The sequence below is a fragment of the Salminus brasiliensis genome, chromosome 4, assembly GCF_030463535.1.
Source record: "Salminus brasiliensis chromosome 4, fSalBra1.hap2, whole genome shotgun sequence".
In the NCBI taxonomy this organism is placed as follows: Eukaryota; Metazoa; Chordata; class Actinopteri; order Characiformes; family Bryconidae; genus Salminus; species Salminus brasiliensis.
In genome coordinates this window covers 943,122-959,183 of record NC_132881.1, presented here as the reverse complement: position 1 = coordinate 959,183, position 16,062 = coordinate 943,122, and the positions used below count along the sequence as shown (strand labels likewise).

Genomic DNA, 16,062 nt, shown 5'->3' with positions numbered 1-16,062 from the left:
GGAGGTTGTGTTGTTGTTGTTGTTGGAGGGTGTGTTGTTGTTGGAGGTGTGTGTTGTTGTTGTGGAGGTGTGGTGTTGTTGTTGTAGGAGGTGTGTGTTGTTGTTGGAGGTGTGTTGTTGGTTTTGCTTTCAAAAAGAGCAATTATTGCACCTCTTAAACTGAATTACTGCAATTAAAACAGTATGTGTGTGTGTGTGTGTGTGTAAGTATGTGTGTGTGTAAGTATGTGTGTGTGTGTGTGGGTAAGTATGTGTGTGTGTGTGTGTGGTGTCTCCAGTTTCATGTCTCCTCCCTCTGGTAGGAAGTCAAGACTCTGCGCTGCGCTAACTCTAACACACTTCACACACACTCGGCTGAGGGACGGACAGCGTCCAGCATCTGGATTCACAGAGCGGGACACACACTCCTCACAGCGTCCGGAGGGACAGAGCGGGACACACACTCCTCACAGCGTCCGGAGGGACAGAGCGGGACACACACTCCTCACAGCGTCCAGAGGGACAGAGCGGGACACACATTCCTCACAGCGTCCGGAGGGACAGAGCGGGACACACACTCCTCACAGCGTCCGGAGGGACAGAGCGGGACACACGACTCCTCACAGCGTCCGAGGGACAGAGCGGGACATACACTCCTCACAGCGGCGCTCGGAAGAAGGAACCTTCTAGAGAACTGCAGAACTTGCGGCGCTTATTAATAACCGGGTTATTAAACCTTAATAACTGAGTAATAAACCATAACCCTGTTAATGAAGTCATACTGTAACCTTTTATTTAATAGTTATGACTGAAGTACTGACTGAGTAAAAACTCTTCAATTGACTTAATCAAGTTGCAAATAATTGACATTGTTTTATTAGTGTCGGTATAATTGAATAATACTAATTTGTATAATTAATATAAACCTGAAAGGCAATAAGACAGCTGTAGTTTTAATACTGTAATACATTTATAGAGATTAATAAGTTTTATTGGATTTTTTCAAATTAATTCTTGATGATAAGATGCTGATTAATAAGAGTTAATAAGTGACAAATCTTAATATTAATAACGGAATAATAATCCTGCAGTTTTAATAACAGCTGTGTGATCTCCAGTCATTACTAAATAATCAGGTTTAAACCAGTATGAGTTACATTATTCATACTGGTTAATAAAGAAGTCCTATTAATAATAATAATAATAATAATAATAATAGTCAGTTCTATGATAGTCACTCTTCCGCTGGTGCTGGTTTGAGCCGACCTCGTCAGAAGGACAGCGGCCTCCACTCCGGACGTCACTCTGGAAGGAATACCCCACCCCAGTCTTCAGGGAGCGTCCGGCTGTCCAGACTGTGGGCCGTCATGTCCATCGCCTCGTCCTTCGGCTTCACTCAGGAGCAGGTGGCGTGTGTGTGCGAGGTTCTCCAGCAGGGCGGTAACCTGGAGCGCCTGGGCCGCTTCCTGTGGTCCCTCCCGGCCTGCGAGCACCTCCAGAAGAACGAGTCTGTGCTGAAGGCCAAGGCCGTGGTGGCCTTCCACCGGGGAAACTTCCGGGAGCTCTACAAGATCCTGGAGGGCCACCAGTTCTCGGCCCAGAACCACGGCAAGCTTCAGCAGCTGTGGCTGAGGGCGCACTACGCCGAGGCCGAGAGGCTGCGGGGTCGGCCTCTGGGCGCTGTGGGCAAGTACCGCGTCCGGCGGAAGTTCCCCCTGCCCAGGACCATCTGGGACGGCGAGGAGACCAGCTACTGCTTCAAGGAGAAGTCCAGGAGCGTGCTGAGGGACTGGTACACGCACAACCCGTACCCGTCACCCCGGGAGAAGAGGGAGCTGGCACAGGCCACAGGCCTCAGCACCACACAGGTCAGCAACTGGTTCAAAAACAGGAGGCAGAGGGACCGGGCGGCCGAGGCCAAGGAGAGGTGAGAGAGAGAGAGAGAGAGAGAGAGAGAGGGTAGAACACAGAGGGGTCAAATTTTCTAATTTACTCTTTAAAGAATCTCACTTTTACATTATTAATCATTTCTAATTTTACAGTGTAAATCCTCTGAAACTTTAGTTAATTGTAACATTATTTATTTGTATAATTTGTAATTTTACAATCTCTAAATAATTCATAAATTAGTTTAAAATAGTTTCATTTTACATCCCAAATCAATTCATTTTTACTTTCTTAATAATTTCTTATTTTACAGTTTAAATCATCTCAACCTTTACGGTCAAAATAAAGAATAATATTTGGATCATTTATACTCTAAATAATCCAGAATGTTACAGTCAAAATAAACTCACTCCTTATATGGTCTAAATAATCTGTATCATTTGTCCTGTATAATCTCAATTTACAGTGTAAATCATCTCAAACTTTACAGTCTAATTCTCTAATCTCTAATCTTACACTCATATTTTACACTTACACAAAATAATCTCACTTTTACATTATTAGTCATTTCTAATTTTACAGTACAAATCCTCTCAACTTCAGTCTCATTTTAAACATAATTTATTTATATAATTTGTCATTTTATAATCTCAATGACATCACTGTTATACTTATATAATAATTCTTACATTTACAGTCTAAATAATCTCAAACATTGTGGTATACAGTATAATTTTACATCCCAAATTATCAGTATGTTACAGTTCACATTATTTCATTTTTACATTCTTAATAATGACTAATTTTACAGTATAAATCATCTTAAACTTTACAGTTAAAATGTTTATTTAATTTATTTGTATAATTTCTCACTTTTATACTCCAAATAATCCATAAAAGTACAGTCGAATAAACTCCCTAATACAGTCCAAATATTAAATTTACAGTATAAATCTTCTCAAACTTTACAGTCTAATTCTCTATTTTACACTCCAAATTATACTTTTACATTATTAATCATTTCTAATTTTACAGTCTATTTTTAAATATGATTTATTTGTATATTTGTTTCTTCTATGATCTCAGTAATATCACTGTTACACTCTAAATAATCACATTTTTAATCACAGTATAAATCATCTCAAACTTTAGTTTACAGTTTACAGTAAAACTTTACAGTCCAAATATTTTCACTTACATTCTAAACCATTTCTACATTTATAGTCAAATTAACTGTAAACTTTACAGTATAAATCACTTCCTGTGGCTCTTGAAGAAAATGGAGGCAGAGACTCGGACTAGGTTAAACTCGGACGAGACAGAAGAGAAAAGAGAAACGTTTCACTGTAAAACAGCAGGAAACGGATTATTGGACCTTTTCTCTTAAATCATCCATAAATGAACAGATGAAACTGAAGAAAACGTGAAGCAGATGGTAACGTCTGAATTTCACATCAGTAGAGAAGTGATGTTTCCCCGTTTACTGAAGTTTGGTCTTTTCTGTTTCTGTGTAAATTCAGACGTTTCTGAAGTTCAGAGGTTAACAGAACTTCACACACAGCGTTTCTTTAAAAAAAATGAAAGTAGAATTATTAGAGTTATTAGAGTTCTATACAGAACCATCTTCACTGAAGAACCCATAAACAGCCCTTTTATTGAGGTGTAAACTTTCAGACTGTAAATAATGATTTAGCCTGGAAACAGAAACAGAACACTCAACAACAAGGTCTAGGGTTCTAGGCTGGGATGGATGGTTCTAGGAAAAGCCTTTTTTATGCTAAAGAGGAAAAAGGATTTAAACTTGTAATTTACATTTATAATAACTTGTAATTCTTATTTATAATAAACTGATTGATGTTTATGTTCAGACTTACTGGTTTAAATTTCTGTGATGATATTTCATTTTAATAAAAAAAGGGTCAAAGTTTAGATGTGAATTAATTAAGTAAATTAATTTTATTAAAAGCTTTTGATTTTAAATATTTTTATATCCGTCATTATATTAGACTGATTTGATCTAATTTTATAAATAATACACAATATCAACAAAAAAAGTTTCATATTTTGCTTCTTTAGTTTAATATTTGTTTTGGACGTTTTGTATATTAATGACTTAATATAATATAATATAATATAATATAATAATAGGGAATTGTATTTAGATTATATTTAAATACATTTAAATGAAACTTTACAGTACAAAACTGAATATGTAGAAAAGCTCAAAAGTACAATCTGACAAAAAATGTTCTTTTGATCATTTTTTAAATATAATTTTTTATATTTTTTAAATTTATAAACCATCTATATGTGATTAATTCTCCTGCAGGGAGAGTCGGCCGAGCCGCCTGTCGCCGCTGGACGGAGGAGGAGGAGGGAAGTCCCTCATGTCCAGCTCGGAGGACGACTTTACCCCACCGCAGAGCCCGCAGCACACACACTCTCTCACACACACCCCCGACCCCACCTCTCTGAGCTTCCTCCGGGGGGACGTCAGTCACCCTCCAGCCATCCTCGGGGTCCTGCAGCAGCAGCAGGGTCATCCGGTCCAGCTCCAGGACTCTTTACTCGGGTCTCTGACGTCCAGCCTGGAGGAGCTCGGCTCCTAGAACACTGCGGAGTTCTGGAGGAGGAGAGAGCGGTGCTGGGTCAGCTGGGTCAGCTGGGTCACCTGGGTCAGCAAAGAGTGGAGTGGACAAGCTTTGGGCAAATGCAATGAAGTACAGGAGCAGCTCTGCGCGTTAATATGGGCACATCTGTGTGTGTGTGTGTGTGTGTGTGTGTGTGCTGAGCCCTGTGTAATTTATCGACTAGCGCTATTAGCAGTAAAAAAAAAAATCTAATAAATTGTGTGAAAGTTTTAAAAAGTGCTGTTTTATTTACACTGTAGGCAGATATATAGATGTCCAAAAGTTTGTGGACACCTCTTCTAATCCATGCATTCAGCTACTTTAAGCTGCACCCATTTCTGATACAGATGTGCAAATACACACACAGCTTGTCTAGTCCCTGTAGAGAAGAAGTACTGCCAATAGAATAGGACTCTCTGCAGCAGATCAACATCATGACCCTATCGGCTCCATGCTGCCTAATAATGCCAGACGTGGGCTAGAGGGGTATAAAGCCCCCCAGCATTGAGGAGCTGTGGAGCAGTGGAGGAACTGTGTTCTCTGGAATGATGGTGGAGGAGCTCCATCCAGTACTTTTGGATGGGATCATCATCCAACATCCTGACCTTGCTAACACATGCTCTTGTCGCTGAATGCAAGCAAATCCTCACAGCAATGCTCCATCCTCCAGAATCTAGTAGAAAGTCTTCTCTTCTGGACAGTAGAGACAGTTACTCCAACAGAAGCAGGATCAGCTCTCTATAATAGCCTTGATTTCATGGGAAACGGTGAAAAATGAGAAGGTGTCCCAATACTTTTGTCCAAATATTGTGTGCATTATTGTCGCTGTTCTGTAAAAAAAAAATTGTATGAATTTCACTTTTCTCTATAATTTGAATCCGGCAGTTGGTCTTTATACTGTATCAGAATTTCATGATGAACGGACCAATAGAAACGCTCCAAAAGGACCTGGAGTCAGATCTGTTTCCACTGACTTCCACAAGTTCAGAAGGTTTTCTCCTCCTCCTGAAAAGCTGCAGTTTTTGGAGCTACAGCAAAAGTATATATATATGAGTGTATGTGTGTGTGTGTGTGTGTGTGTGTGTGTTTGCTCTGCTCTCAGTGTGTTTGTTCAGTCTGTTCTGGGTCACTGCAGGAGAAGGTTTACACACTCTGAAGTGTATCTCACTGCTGATCGGTGGTAAACTGACCGTTACGCCTCAATCACAACTTTTACTGTCGTCATTTTTCATCCTGAGGTGGTTAAACAGCACCCTGGGGCTCGTGTGTGTGTGTGTGTGTGTGTGTGTGTGTGTGTCTTGAGGTCATGTGGGACTGGGTACTAAGAGAGCTGCAGTGAAAGATTTACACCTCCTGGCTCAGACGCAGCGGCAGCTTAGCGAGAGAGAGCGCTGGAGTTACTACACACCGGCCCGAGCGCTCCAGCTCCAGCTCCAGCTCCAGCTCCAGGTTCTAGATAACAGAGTCCTACAGGGTCTCCTAGAGCTCACTGAGCACCACCACTCGCTTCGAGGAGAGTGGGATATGATTTATACCTACAGTTAGCACCATGCTAATTGGTGGACATACGCTTCCATTTCTTTTCAGCTACATTAGCCTCGGAGCTCGGTGACCTTATAATTATGTTATACAGCTCTATGTGTTATAGCACGTTTATAAAGGTTTATAAATACAGGACTCCATCTAAAGACAGGACAAAATAATGGAAACACTGTCATTTGGGGGGAAAATAAGAATGTTAAAGTATCAAGTTTGCATAGTGAAGTGTGTGTGTGTGTGTGTGTGTGTGTGTGTGTGTGTGTGTGTGTGTGTGTGTCACCCTGCCTCTGTGCGTCAGGGTAAATAGTTCTGAACAGAGGCCACTGAGGGTTTCCGGCCCGTGTAATCGGAGCTGGTTTCAGGGAGTGTGTATATATGTGTGTGTGTGTGTGTGTGTGTGTGTGTGTGTGTGTGTGTGTGTGTATGGAATTGTGGGTGCAAGGGGCCCCAGACTGAAGGAGCTACAGTGGTGTTTTAATGACGGTGCACATTCTTCTGAGCTAAACTGAAGCCGATCGGTCCTTCAGCTTCACTCATGAGGAGGGAACTCCAGCACTGCACACAGTTCACTACAGCTCCACAGGGTGACGCTGAGGACCACCCTCCACCACCCTCCACCACCCTCCACCACCCTGCATCACCTCTCACTGCCTCAGGCACCAGCCAGGGTCTACATCAGCGTCAGTGAGGGAGCTTTTAGAGGCATCGCACTCCTTAGATGGCAATACCTCCACTACTGCTGCCACTACTGCTGCCACTAATCCAGTACTGTCAGCAATACTGCCACTAATCCAGTACTGTCAGCAATACTGCCACTAATGCAGTACTGTCAGCAATGCTGCCACTAATACAGTACTGTCAGCAATACTGCCACTAATGCAGTACTGTCACCAATACTGCCACTAATGCAGTACTGTCAGCAATACTGCCACTAATGCAGTACTGTCAGCAATGCTGCCACTAATGCAGTACTGTCAGCAATGCTGCCACTAATGCAGTACTGTCAGCAATACTGCCACTAATGCAGTACTGTCACCAATACTGCCACTAATGCAGTACTGTCAGCAATGCTGCCACTAATACAGTACTGTCAGCAATACTGCCACTAATACAGTACTGTCAGCAATACTGCCACTAATCCAGTACTGTCAGCAATACTGCCACTAATGCAGTACTGTCAGCAATGCTGCCACTAATACAGTACTGTCAGCAATACTGCCACTAATGCAGTACTGTCACCAATACTGCCACTAATGCAGTACTGTCAGCAATGCTGCCACTAATACAGTACTGTCAGCAATACTGCCACTAATGCAGTACTGTCACCAATACTGCCACTAATGCAGTACTGTCAGCAATACTGCCACTAATGCAGTACTGTCAGCAATGCTGCCACTAATACAGTACTGTCAGCAATGCTGCCACTAATACAGTACTGTCAGCAATACTGCCACTAATGCAGTACTGTCACCAATACTGCCACTAATCCAGTACTGTCAGCAATACTGCCACTAATACAGTACTGTCACCAATGCTGCCACTAATACAGTACTGTCAGCAATGCTGCCACTAATGCAGTACTGTCAGCAATACTGCCACTAATGCAGTACTGTCAGCAATACTGCCACTAATGCAGTACTGTCAGCAATACTGCCACTAATACAGTACTGTCAGCAGTACTGCCACTAATGCAGTACTGTCAGCAATACTGCCACTAATGCAGTACTTTCAGCAATACTGCCACTAATGCAGTACTGTCAGCAATACTGCCACTAATGCAGTACTTTCAGCAATACTGCCACTAATACAGTACTGTCACCAATACTGCCACTAATGCAGTACTGTCAGCAATACTGCCACTAATACAGTACTGTCAGCAATACTGCCACTAATACAGTACTGTCAGCAATACTGCCACTAATGCAGTGCTGTCAGCAATACTGCCACTAATACAGTACTGTCAGCAATACTGCCACTAATACAGTACTGTCAGCAATACTGCCACTAATGCAGTACTGTCAGCAATACTGCCACTAATGCAGTACTGTCAGCAATACTGCCACTAATGCAGTACTGTCAGCAATACTGCCACTAATGCAGTACTGTCAGCAATACTGCCACTAATACAGTACTGTCAGCAATACTGCCACTAATGCAGTACTGTCAGCAATACTGCCACTAATGCAGTACTGTCAGCAATACTGCCACTAATGCAGTACTGTCACCAATACTGCCACTAATGCAGTACTGTCAGCAATACTGCCACTAATACAGTACTGTCACCAATACTGCCACTAATGCAGTACTGTCAGCAATACTGCCACTAATGCAGTACTTTCAGCAATACTGCCACTAATGCAGTACTGTCAGCAATACTGCCACTAATGCAGTACTTTCAGCAATACTGCCACTAATGCAGTACTGTCAGCAGTACTGCCACTAATGCAGTACTGTCAGCAATACTGCCACTAATACAGTACTGTCAGCAATACTGCCACTAATACAGTACTGTCAGCAATACTGCCACTAATGCAGTACTGTCAGCAATACTGCCACTAATACAGTACTGTCAGCAGTACTGCCACTAATACAGTACTGTCAGCAATACTGCCACTAATGCAGTACTGTCAGCAATACTGCCACTAATACAGTACTGTCAGCAATACTGCCACTAATACAGTACTGTCAGCAATACTGCCACTAATGCAGTGCTGTCAGCAATACTGCCACTAATACAGTACTGTCAGCAATACTGCCACTAATACAGTACTGTCAGCAATACTGCCACTAATGCAGTACTGTCAGCAATACTGCCACTAATGCAGTACTGTCAGCAATACTGCCACTAATACAGTACTGTCAGCAATACTGCCACTAATGCAGTACTGTCAGCAATACTGCCACTAATGCAGTACTGTCAGCAATACTGCCACTAATGCAGTACTGTCAGCAATACTGCCACTAATGCAGTACTGTCACCAATACTGCCACTAATGCAGTACTGTCACCAATACTGCCACTAATGCAGTACTGTCAGCAATACTGCCACTAATACAGTACTGTCAGCAATACTGCCACTAATGCAGTACTGTCAGCAATACTGCCACTAATGCAGTACTGTCAGCAATACTGCCACTAATAAAGTAGTCATAAATACTGCCACCAATACTGTCCAGTATCATTAATCCAGCTCAGTCCAGTCAAGCCATTAAGCAGAGAGAGACAGAGAGAGAGATGATGATTATGTTACCAATAAAACCCACAGAAGATGAGTGCGCACACACACACACACACACACACACACACACACACACACACACACACACACACACAGCGATGTGGTTCTGCGAGTGAGGGATGAACGTGTGAAAGTTCAGGTGAAGTCTGGAGCAGAACCGACACTGGTTAAGCCTCACTGCTGCAGTAGTGCAGTTCTCTCCTGCCCTCTAGCGGCTCAGCCAAGCTACTACAGGAGGAACAATCAGACCAAAATACACCCTGCACAGAAAAAATACCCTGTACAGAAAAAAATACCCTGCACAGAAAAAATACCCTGTACAGAAAAAAATACCCTGCACAGAAAAAAATACCCTGTACAGAAAAAAATACCCTGCACAGAAAAAAATACCCTGTACAGAAAAAAATACACCCTGCACAGAAAAAATACCCTGTACAGAAAAAAATACACCCTGCACAGAAAAAAATACCCTGCACAGAAAAAAATACCCTGTACAGAAAAAAATACCCTGCACAGAAAAAAATACCCTGCACAGAAAAAAATACACCCTGCACAGAAAAAAATACCCTGCACAGAAAAAAATACCCTGTACAGAAAAAATACCCTGCACAGAAAAAATACCCTGTACAGAAAAAAATACCCTGTACAGAAGAAAATACCCTGTACAGAAAAAAATACCCTGCACAGAAAAAAATACCCTGTACAGAAAAAATACCCTGTACAGGAAAAAATACCCTGTACAGAAAAAAATACCCTGCACAGAAAAATACACCCTGCACAGAAAAATACACCCTGCACAGAAGAAAATACCCTGTACAAAAAATACACCCTGTACAGAAAGAAATACCCTGCACAGAAAAAAATACCCTGCACAGAAAAAATACCCTGTACAGAAAAAATACCCTGCACAGAAAAAATACCCTGTACAGAAAAATACACCCTGCACAGAAAAAAATACCCTGTACAGAAAAATACACCCTGTACAGAAAAAAATACCCTGCACAGAAAAAAATACCCTGCACAGAAAAAATACCCTGTACAGAAAAAATACCCTGCACAGAAAAAATACCCTGTACAGAAAAATACACCCAGCACAGAAAAAAATACCCTGCACAGAAAAAATACCCTGTACAGAAAAATACACCCTGCACAGAAAAATACACCCTGCACAGGAGAAATACACCTGACCTACTTCCTCAGGTGAGCTCCCGAGCCTGCCTGTAAGCCTGCGACACACACGCTGACCCTTCACCACAAGGGGGCTGACTTCTCTACGATATAGCGAGCACGTGCTTGCAGTAAGCTGCTGTTCTACCGCTCGTGCCCACCGGAGACCGTGTGAGCTTTCTTACCTGTATCCAGCGTTTCAGGGCTGAAGCTCTGGCTCACCTGTGACCCTCTTGAAGAGGCCATCATCACATTACCGCTGCTGTAGTAGGAGGAGAGGAGAAAGGGGCGGGGCTTGCCTGTACCTGGGCCTGAAACATTCAGAGCTCCTCAGACATTAAGAGGTGGGGCCTAACTTCAATCAGCTGCATTGGTTGTTTATATGACCAGTAACAACCAATCAACGAGTCAGATAACTGATGTGAGTGTCTATTTGTAATTAACTCTATATAACATTAGAATAAACCCAAATAAACATAAAGTCAGTGGTCAGTGAGTGTCTACCTGTAATTAACTCTATATAACATTAGAATAAACCCAAATAAACATAAAGTCAGTGGTCAGTGAGAGTGTCTACCTGTAATTAACTCTATATAACATTAGAATAAACCCAAATAAACATAAAGTCAGCGGTCAGTGAGTGTCTACCTGTAATTAACTCTATATAACATTAGAATAAACCCAAATAAACAAAGTCAGTGGTCAGTGAGAGTGTCTACCTGTAATTAACTCTATATAACATTAAAATAAACCCAAATAAACATAAAGTCAGCGGTCAGTGAGAGTGTCTACCTGTAATTAACTCTATATAACATTAGAATAAACCCAAATAAACATAAAGTCAGTGGTCAGTGAGAGTGTCTACCTGTAATTAACTCTATATAACATTAAAATAAACCCAAATAAACATAAAGTCAGCGGTCAGTGAGAGTGTCTACCTGTAATTAACTCTATATAACATTAGAATAAACCCAAATAAACATAAAGTCAGTGTTCAGTGAGAGTGTCTAGCTGTAATTAACTCTATATAACATTAGAATAAACCCAAATAAACATAAAGTCAGTGTTCAGTGAGTGTCTACCTGTAATTAACTCTATATAACATTAAAATAAACCCAAATAAACATAAAGTCAGTGGTCAGTGAGAGTGTCTACCTGTAATTAACTCTATATAACATTAGAATAAACCCAAATAAACAAAGTCAGCGGTCAGTGAGAGTGTCTACCTGTAATTAACTCTATATAACATTAGAATAAACCCAAATAAACAAAGTCAGCGGTCAGTGAGAGTGTCTACCTGTAATTAACTCTATATAACATTAGAATAAACCCAAATAAACAGAAAGTCAGTGGTCAGTGAGGGTGTCTACCTGTAACTACTCTACATAACAGGCTGAAGCTGAAGCTCTGTTACGTATACTGACCCCTCGTTGACCCTTCGTGAGCATTACTGTCACAGCAGGTTACGACACAGGACAGGATGGCCTCCGATTACACACAGAGACGGGCTTTAAAGATAAACACCACAAAAAAGGCCGCCCACCCCGCCGCCACTCTGAGCAGACCAACATACCAGTGGACGCTGACGCTAAATAAAAAAGCAAGAACTGGTTTATGATGAACAACAACAGCTTATTAATAAATACAATATTATCACATGTGTTCTACACAGTGTGTTATACCACCACACACACACACACACACACCAACAATGTCTGGCCTGGTCTTCTTTATTTGTCATATCTAAAGGCATCAGTCGTCCGGCTGTCTTCACAAAATACAATCAAAAATGAATTTCTGGTCAATAATAACATTTCAAGTCTCCAACAAATTTGGAAAGTTATCCAAAAAGACAAAAATAGAAAAAAAAGGAAAAGGAGTTTGAGGTTCAGTCTGGCCGTGCTGTATGTCCATCCCACTCTGGCCTCGTGAAGTGCTTGGCCTTTGACCTTGAGCAGGCACTAAGGCTCTTTCAGGCAGGTTGTCTCCTCCATTCGCTCGTTTGGAGTCTGTCTTTCTCCAGCTGGAGACCTCATGAAGGCTCCTCCAGGGCTCCTCTCCCCTGACCCCCCTTCCCTATTCAGCCTGGGGTTAAAGGAACACCTCATCACTTTTCAGTGCGGTCTCTGTTTACCACAAGTCTAACGTACGGTCAGTCACCACAGACAATAACATCAGCAGGTTCCTCTGAACTTAGTAAATCTGAAAACCTGCAGATTTATAATAGAAGCCAGTGGGCAGCTGCTGAATTCGGCGAATAAACGTATAAAAATATGTGACTATATAATGCAAATGCAGCCGGTTCAGTCAGGATGAGGCCGGTGGAGATGATGTCTCACTCCTCTTAGTTTACATAACTTTACAACAGTGGAAACGTAAAAAAAAAAGGTTGCTTATCCTATTTTGCGTCAGATATGGGAACCGTGGACTGAGGCGCCAAAAATTCAGCATTCCTGCAGTTCTGATCAATACAGGCCCACAATTCACACAGGAAGCAGCTGTATTTCAATGGGAAATGGAAATGGGCGGAGCCTATGCTAACAAGAACCCACTCCTAACAAATTAGCACAATCCCTCCCTCTGGAAAAAAAATGCGTCCCATGGCCAACAGAACCAACAGGACAGATTTACAGCTCAACGTACAAAACCGTTCTACAGATGAGGGAACCCAGCATCTGCCCATTGACGTCCACTGTAAGCCTGTCTTCAAATCAACTGTTTTTCAGTACAGATAAAGACGCTGAAATTACGGACTGTGGGGATCAACCAGCCCCCTCAGAGAGCACAGCTAGAGATCAGGTTTAAAAAACCCGAACTGCTCCTTTAAACTCAGTCCACCGGGACCCACCGGGTCTAGACGTCACACTCGCTGTCGCTGGAGGTGACGGAGACAGCAGAGGAGGCCGCGGTGGCTTGGTTGGACGTTCCCAGGCCGGACGAAACGCTCAGAGGATCTGTGGGCCCTTCATCGTCCCCCAGGAGAGACTGGACCGAGCCACCGGACAGAACCTCCTGCTGTATCCTGCAGGAGAGAGAGAGAGAGAGAGGTGTACAGGTGTGTTAGGTTCTGATGTAAAGCTCCTGTGTGATGGAAGTGAAGCCTGAAGTCTACTAACACCACACACACACACACACACACACACACACACACACACACCCTGAGGAACCTCTAATAGACCCATGTACCCCTACACTGGGTTCACGGTGCACGCCGAGTAAGAGTGCTGAACTGGGAGCAGGAGGAGGGATTACAAACCCCAACTGACAGTTGGCCCAACAGGCCGAGGCTCATGCTGGGAGTGTATAATCTGATGGAGACGGGATTAGGATTAATACTGGATTAATACTGGATTAATACTGGATAATACTGGAGGTGGTGGCAGTGGAAACGTCTGTCATCGTTTGGTCATCACACCTTAAGAAACACCACGTATACAATCATCTACCTGTGCAGCAATGTGAGGAGGACGGTAGGAATGATGCACAGTAAAATACAGCCCATAATATACACACTCAGCACACTCAGCACACACTCGGCCTACCATGTATATATACTCATAATGTCCTAATATAATATCTATAAATAGTAGGGAGTGTTTATATATATATATATATCTCAACACATTTATATATATATATAATAATAATAGTAATAACAGCAGCATAACTCAATGTATGCTTAAATAAAGCATAAATATGTATAAATATATGTATTAATAATAATAATAACAATATTATATAATACCAATAGCAATAATATTAATATTATTTATTATTAATAGTTGGATTATTTCCACAGCACACTGATTATAGTAAATATTCTGATAATGTAGAATATACTAAAACATTCTGGAAATTGATTAAATTCTGTTAATTTATTTTATTTATTTTTTGGCTCTATTAAAAAGACGTTATTACTTTTTTATTATTTTCATATTATTTTATTTTGAATATTTAATTTATTATTTTTTTCAAAAGTTAATATTTATCAAATGAATTCAATGAAATTAGATGTAACATTAAATATCATTATTCTGACACTTTTATTTAGGCTGCTCACCTGTTATATTATTATTTATATTATTATTGATAATATTAATAACTAACTGTTCGTGTTCATTTCAATACTATTCATAATAATAATAATAATAATATTAATAACGAACTGTTCATATTATTATTATTATTATTATTATTATTGTTATTATTATTGTTGTTATTATTAATATTAATATATGATATGTGATATGTGATGAGGGAACTGTTTACCTGTTAGCTGCTGCTCTGTCTCTCTGTCTCCGGTTTTTGAACCAGTTGCCCACCTGCGTGGCCGTCAGTCCGGTGGCACGCGCCAGCTCGCTCTTTGCGCGCGTGTCCGGGTAGGGCTCCCGCAGGTAACTCTGCCGCAGCACGCGCCGGGCTCTCTCCCGGAAGCAGTGCGCGCGCCGCTCTCCGTCCCAGACGGTGTGCGGCGGTGGGAACTTCCTGCGCACGCGGTACCGGTCCACAGCGCCAAGCGGGCGGCCGCGCGCGCTCTCTGCCTCGCGGTAACGCGCCTCGAGCCACATGCGCTGCAGGGAAGCGCGCGACTCCGGCGCGGAGAAGCTGCGGCTCTGCGCGAGCCGGTACAGCTCACCGTATTCCCCCGCTTGAAACGCCACGACGGCGCGCGCGCGTACCACCGCCTCGGGCTCGCGCAAGGGGTCCGGTGGCAGCGCCCAGAGGAAGCGCGCGAGCCGCGCCACGTCCCCGCTCTCCTCCAGGGTCTCGCACACGCGCGCGACCTGCTGCGGGCTGAAGGAGAGCGCGGGCAGACGGAGCATCGGGGCGAGCGTGAGAGAGAGCGAGAGAGCGCGCGCACGGAAAGTGAGTGTGAGAAGAAAAAGAGTGCGCGAGGAGAAACGGCCCTCCGGCCAGCAGGAGCGCGCGGCTTTAATGCCACCAGGGTTTAAACATCCAGTAGACAGAAGGGGGGGGGCAAACTAGCCCATGCTGATGTCCTACAACATGTAACTAGCCTATCAACTAGCCCATAATAAAAATAAAAGATCAATTAGCCCATAGAAAGATCAACTAGCCCATGCTAATGTCCTTAAAAATCAACTAGCCCATAATAATATCCTAGAATAATCAACTAGCCCATGCTAATGTCCTTAAAAATCAACTAGCCCATAATAATATCCTAGAATAATCAACTAGCCCATGCTAATGTCCTTAAAAATCAACTAGCCCATGCTAATGTCCTAGAAAGATCAACTAGCCCATGCTAATGTCCTTAAAAATCAACTAGCCCATGCTAATGTCCTAGAAAGATCAACTAGCCCATGCTAATGTCCTTAAAAATCAACTAGCCCATGCTAATGTCCTAGAAAGATCAACTAGCCCATGCTAATGTCCTTAAAAATCAAATAGCCCATGCTAATGTTGTAGAATAATCAACTAGCCCATGCTAATGTCCTTAAAAATCAACTAGCCCATGCTAATGTTGTAGAATAATCAACTAGCCCATGCTAATGTCCTAGAAAGATCAACTAGCCCATGCTAATGTCCTTAAAAATCAACTAGCCCATGCTAATGTCCTTAAAAATCAACTAGCCCATGCTAATGTTGTAGAATAATCAA

General features: G+C 42.2%; 2 protein-coding genes across 2 annotated transcripts; one reads left to right on the top strand and one right to left on the bottom strand.

Annotated features, from left to right (window-relative positions):
- The first annotated feature begins 937 nt into the window (after positions 1 to 937).
- On the top strand, positions 938 to 4,914 carry LOC140553940 (homeobox protein six1a-like). Its single transcript, XM_072676730.1, has 2 exons — positions 938 to 1,906; positions 4,196 to 4,914. The coding sequence occupies exons 1-2, from the start codon at positions 1,347 to 1,349 to the stop codon at positions 4,473 to 4,475; spliced, it is 840 nt and encodes a 279-aa protein (XP_072532831.1). The 5' UTR covers positions 938 to 1,346; the 3' UTR covers positions 4,476 to 4,914.
- Positions 4,915 to 12,332: 7,418 nt separating this feature from the next.
- six6a (SIX homeobox 6a) lies at positions 12,333 to 15,311 on the bottom strand. The gene is made up of 3 exons (XM_072676729.1): positions 14,710 to 15,311; positions 13,289 to 13,462; positions 12,333 to 12,525 (listed from the first exon to the last, which is right to left on the bottom strand). Exons 1-2 carry the CDS (start codon positions 15,261 to 15,263, stop codon positions 13,294 to 13,296), a joined length of 723 nt encoding a protein of 240 aa, XP_072532830.1. The 5' UTR covers positions 15,264 to 15,311; the 3' UTR covers positions 12,333 to 12,525; positions 13,289 to 13,293.
- Positions 15,312 to 16,062: the final 751 nt, after the last annotated feature.

Excerpts from the sequence above, each read along its gene's own strand:
- LOC140553940 (XM_072676730.1), top strand. The coding sequence starts at position 1,347 with ATGTCCATCGCCTCGTCCTTCGGCTTCACTCAGGAGCAGGTGGCGTGT. Across the intron at positions 1,907-4,195 it reads GCGGCCGAGGCCAAGGAGAG|GGAGAGTCGGCCGAGCCGCC; the intron begins GTGAGAGAGAGA and ends ATTCTCCTGCAG.
- six6a (XM_072676729.1), bottom strand. The coding sequence starts at position 15,263 with ATGCTCCGTCTGCCCGCGCTCTCCTTCAGCCCGCAGCAGGTCGCGCGC. Across the intron at positions 13,463-14,709 it reads GACAGAGCAGCAGCTAACAG|GATACAGCAGGAGGTTCTGT; the intron begins GTAAACAGTTCC and ends TCTCTCCTGCAG.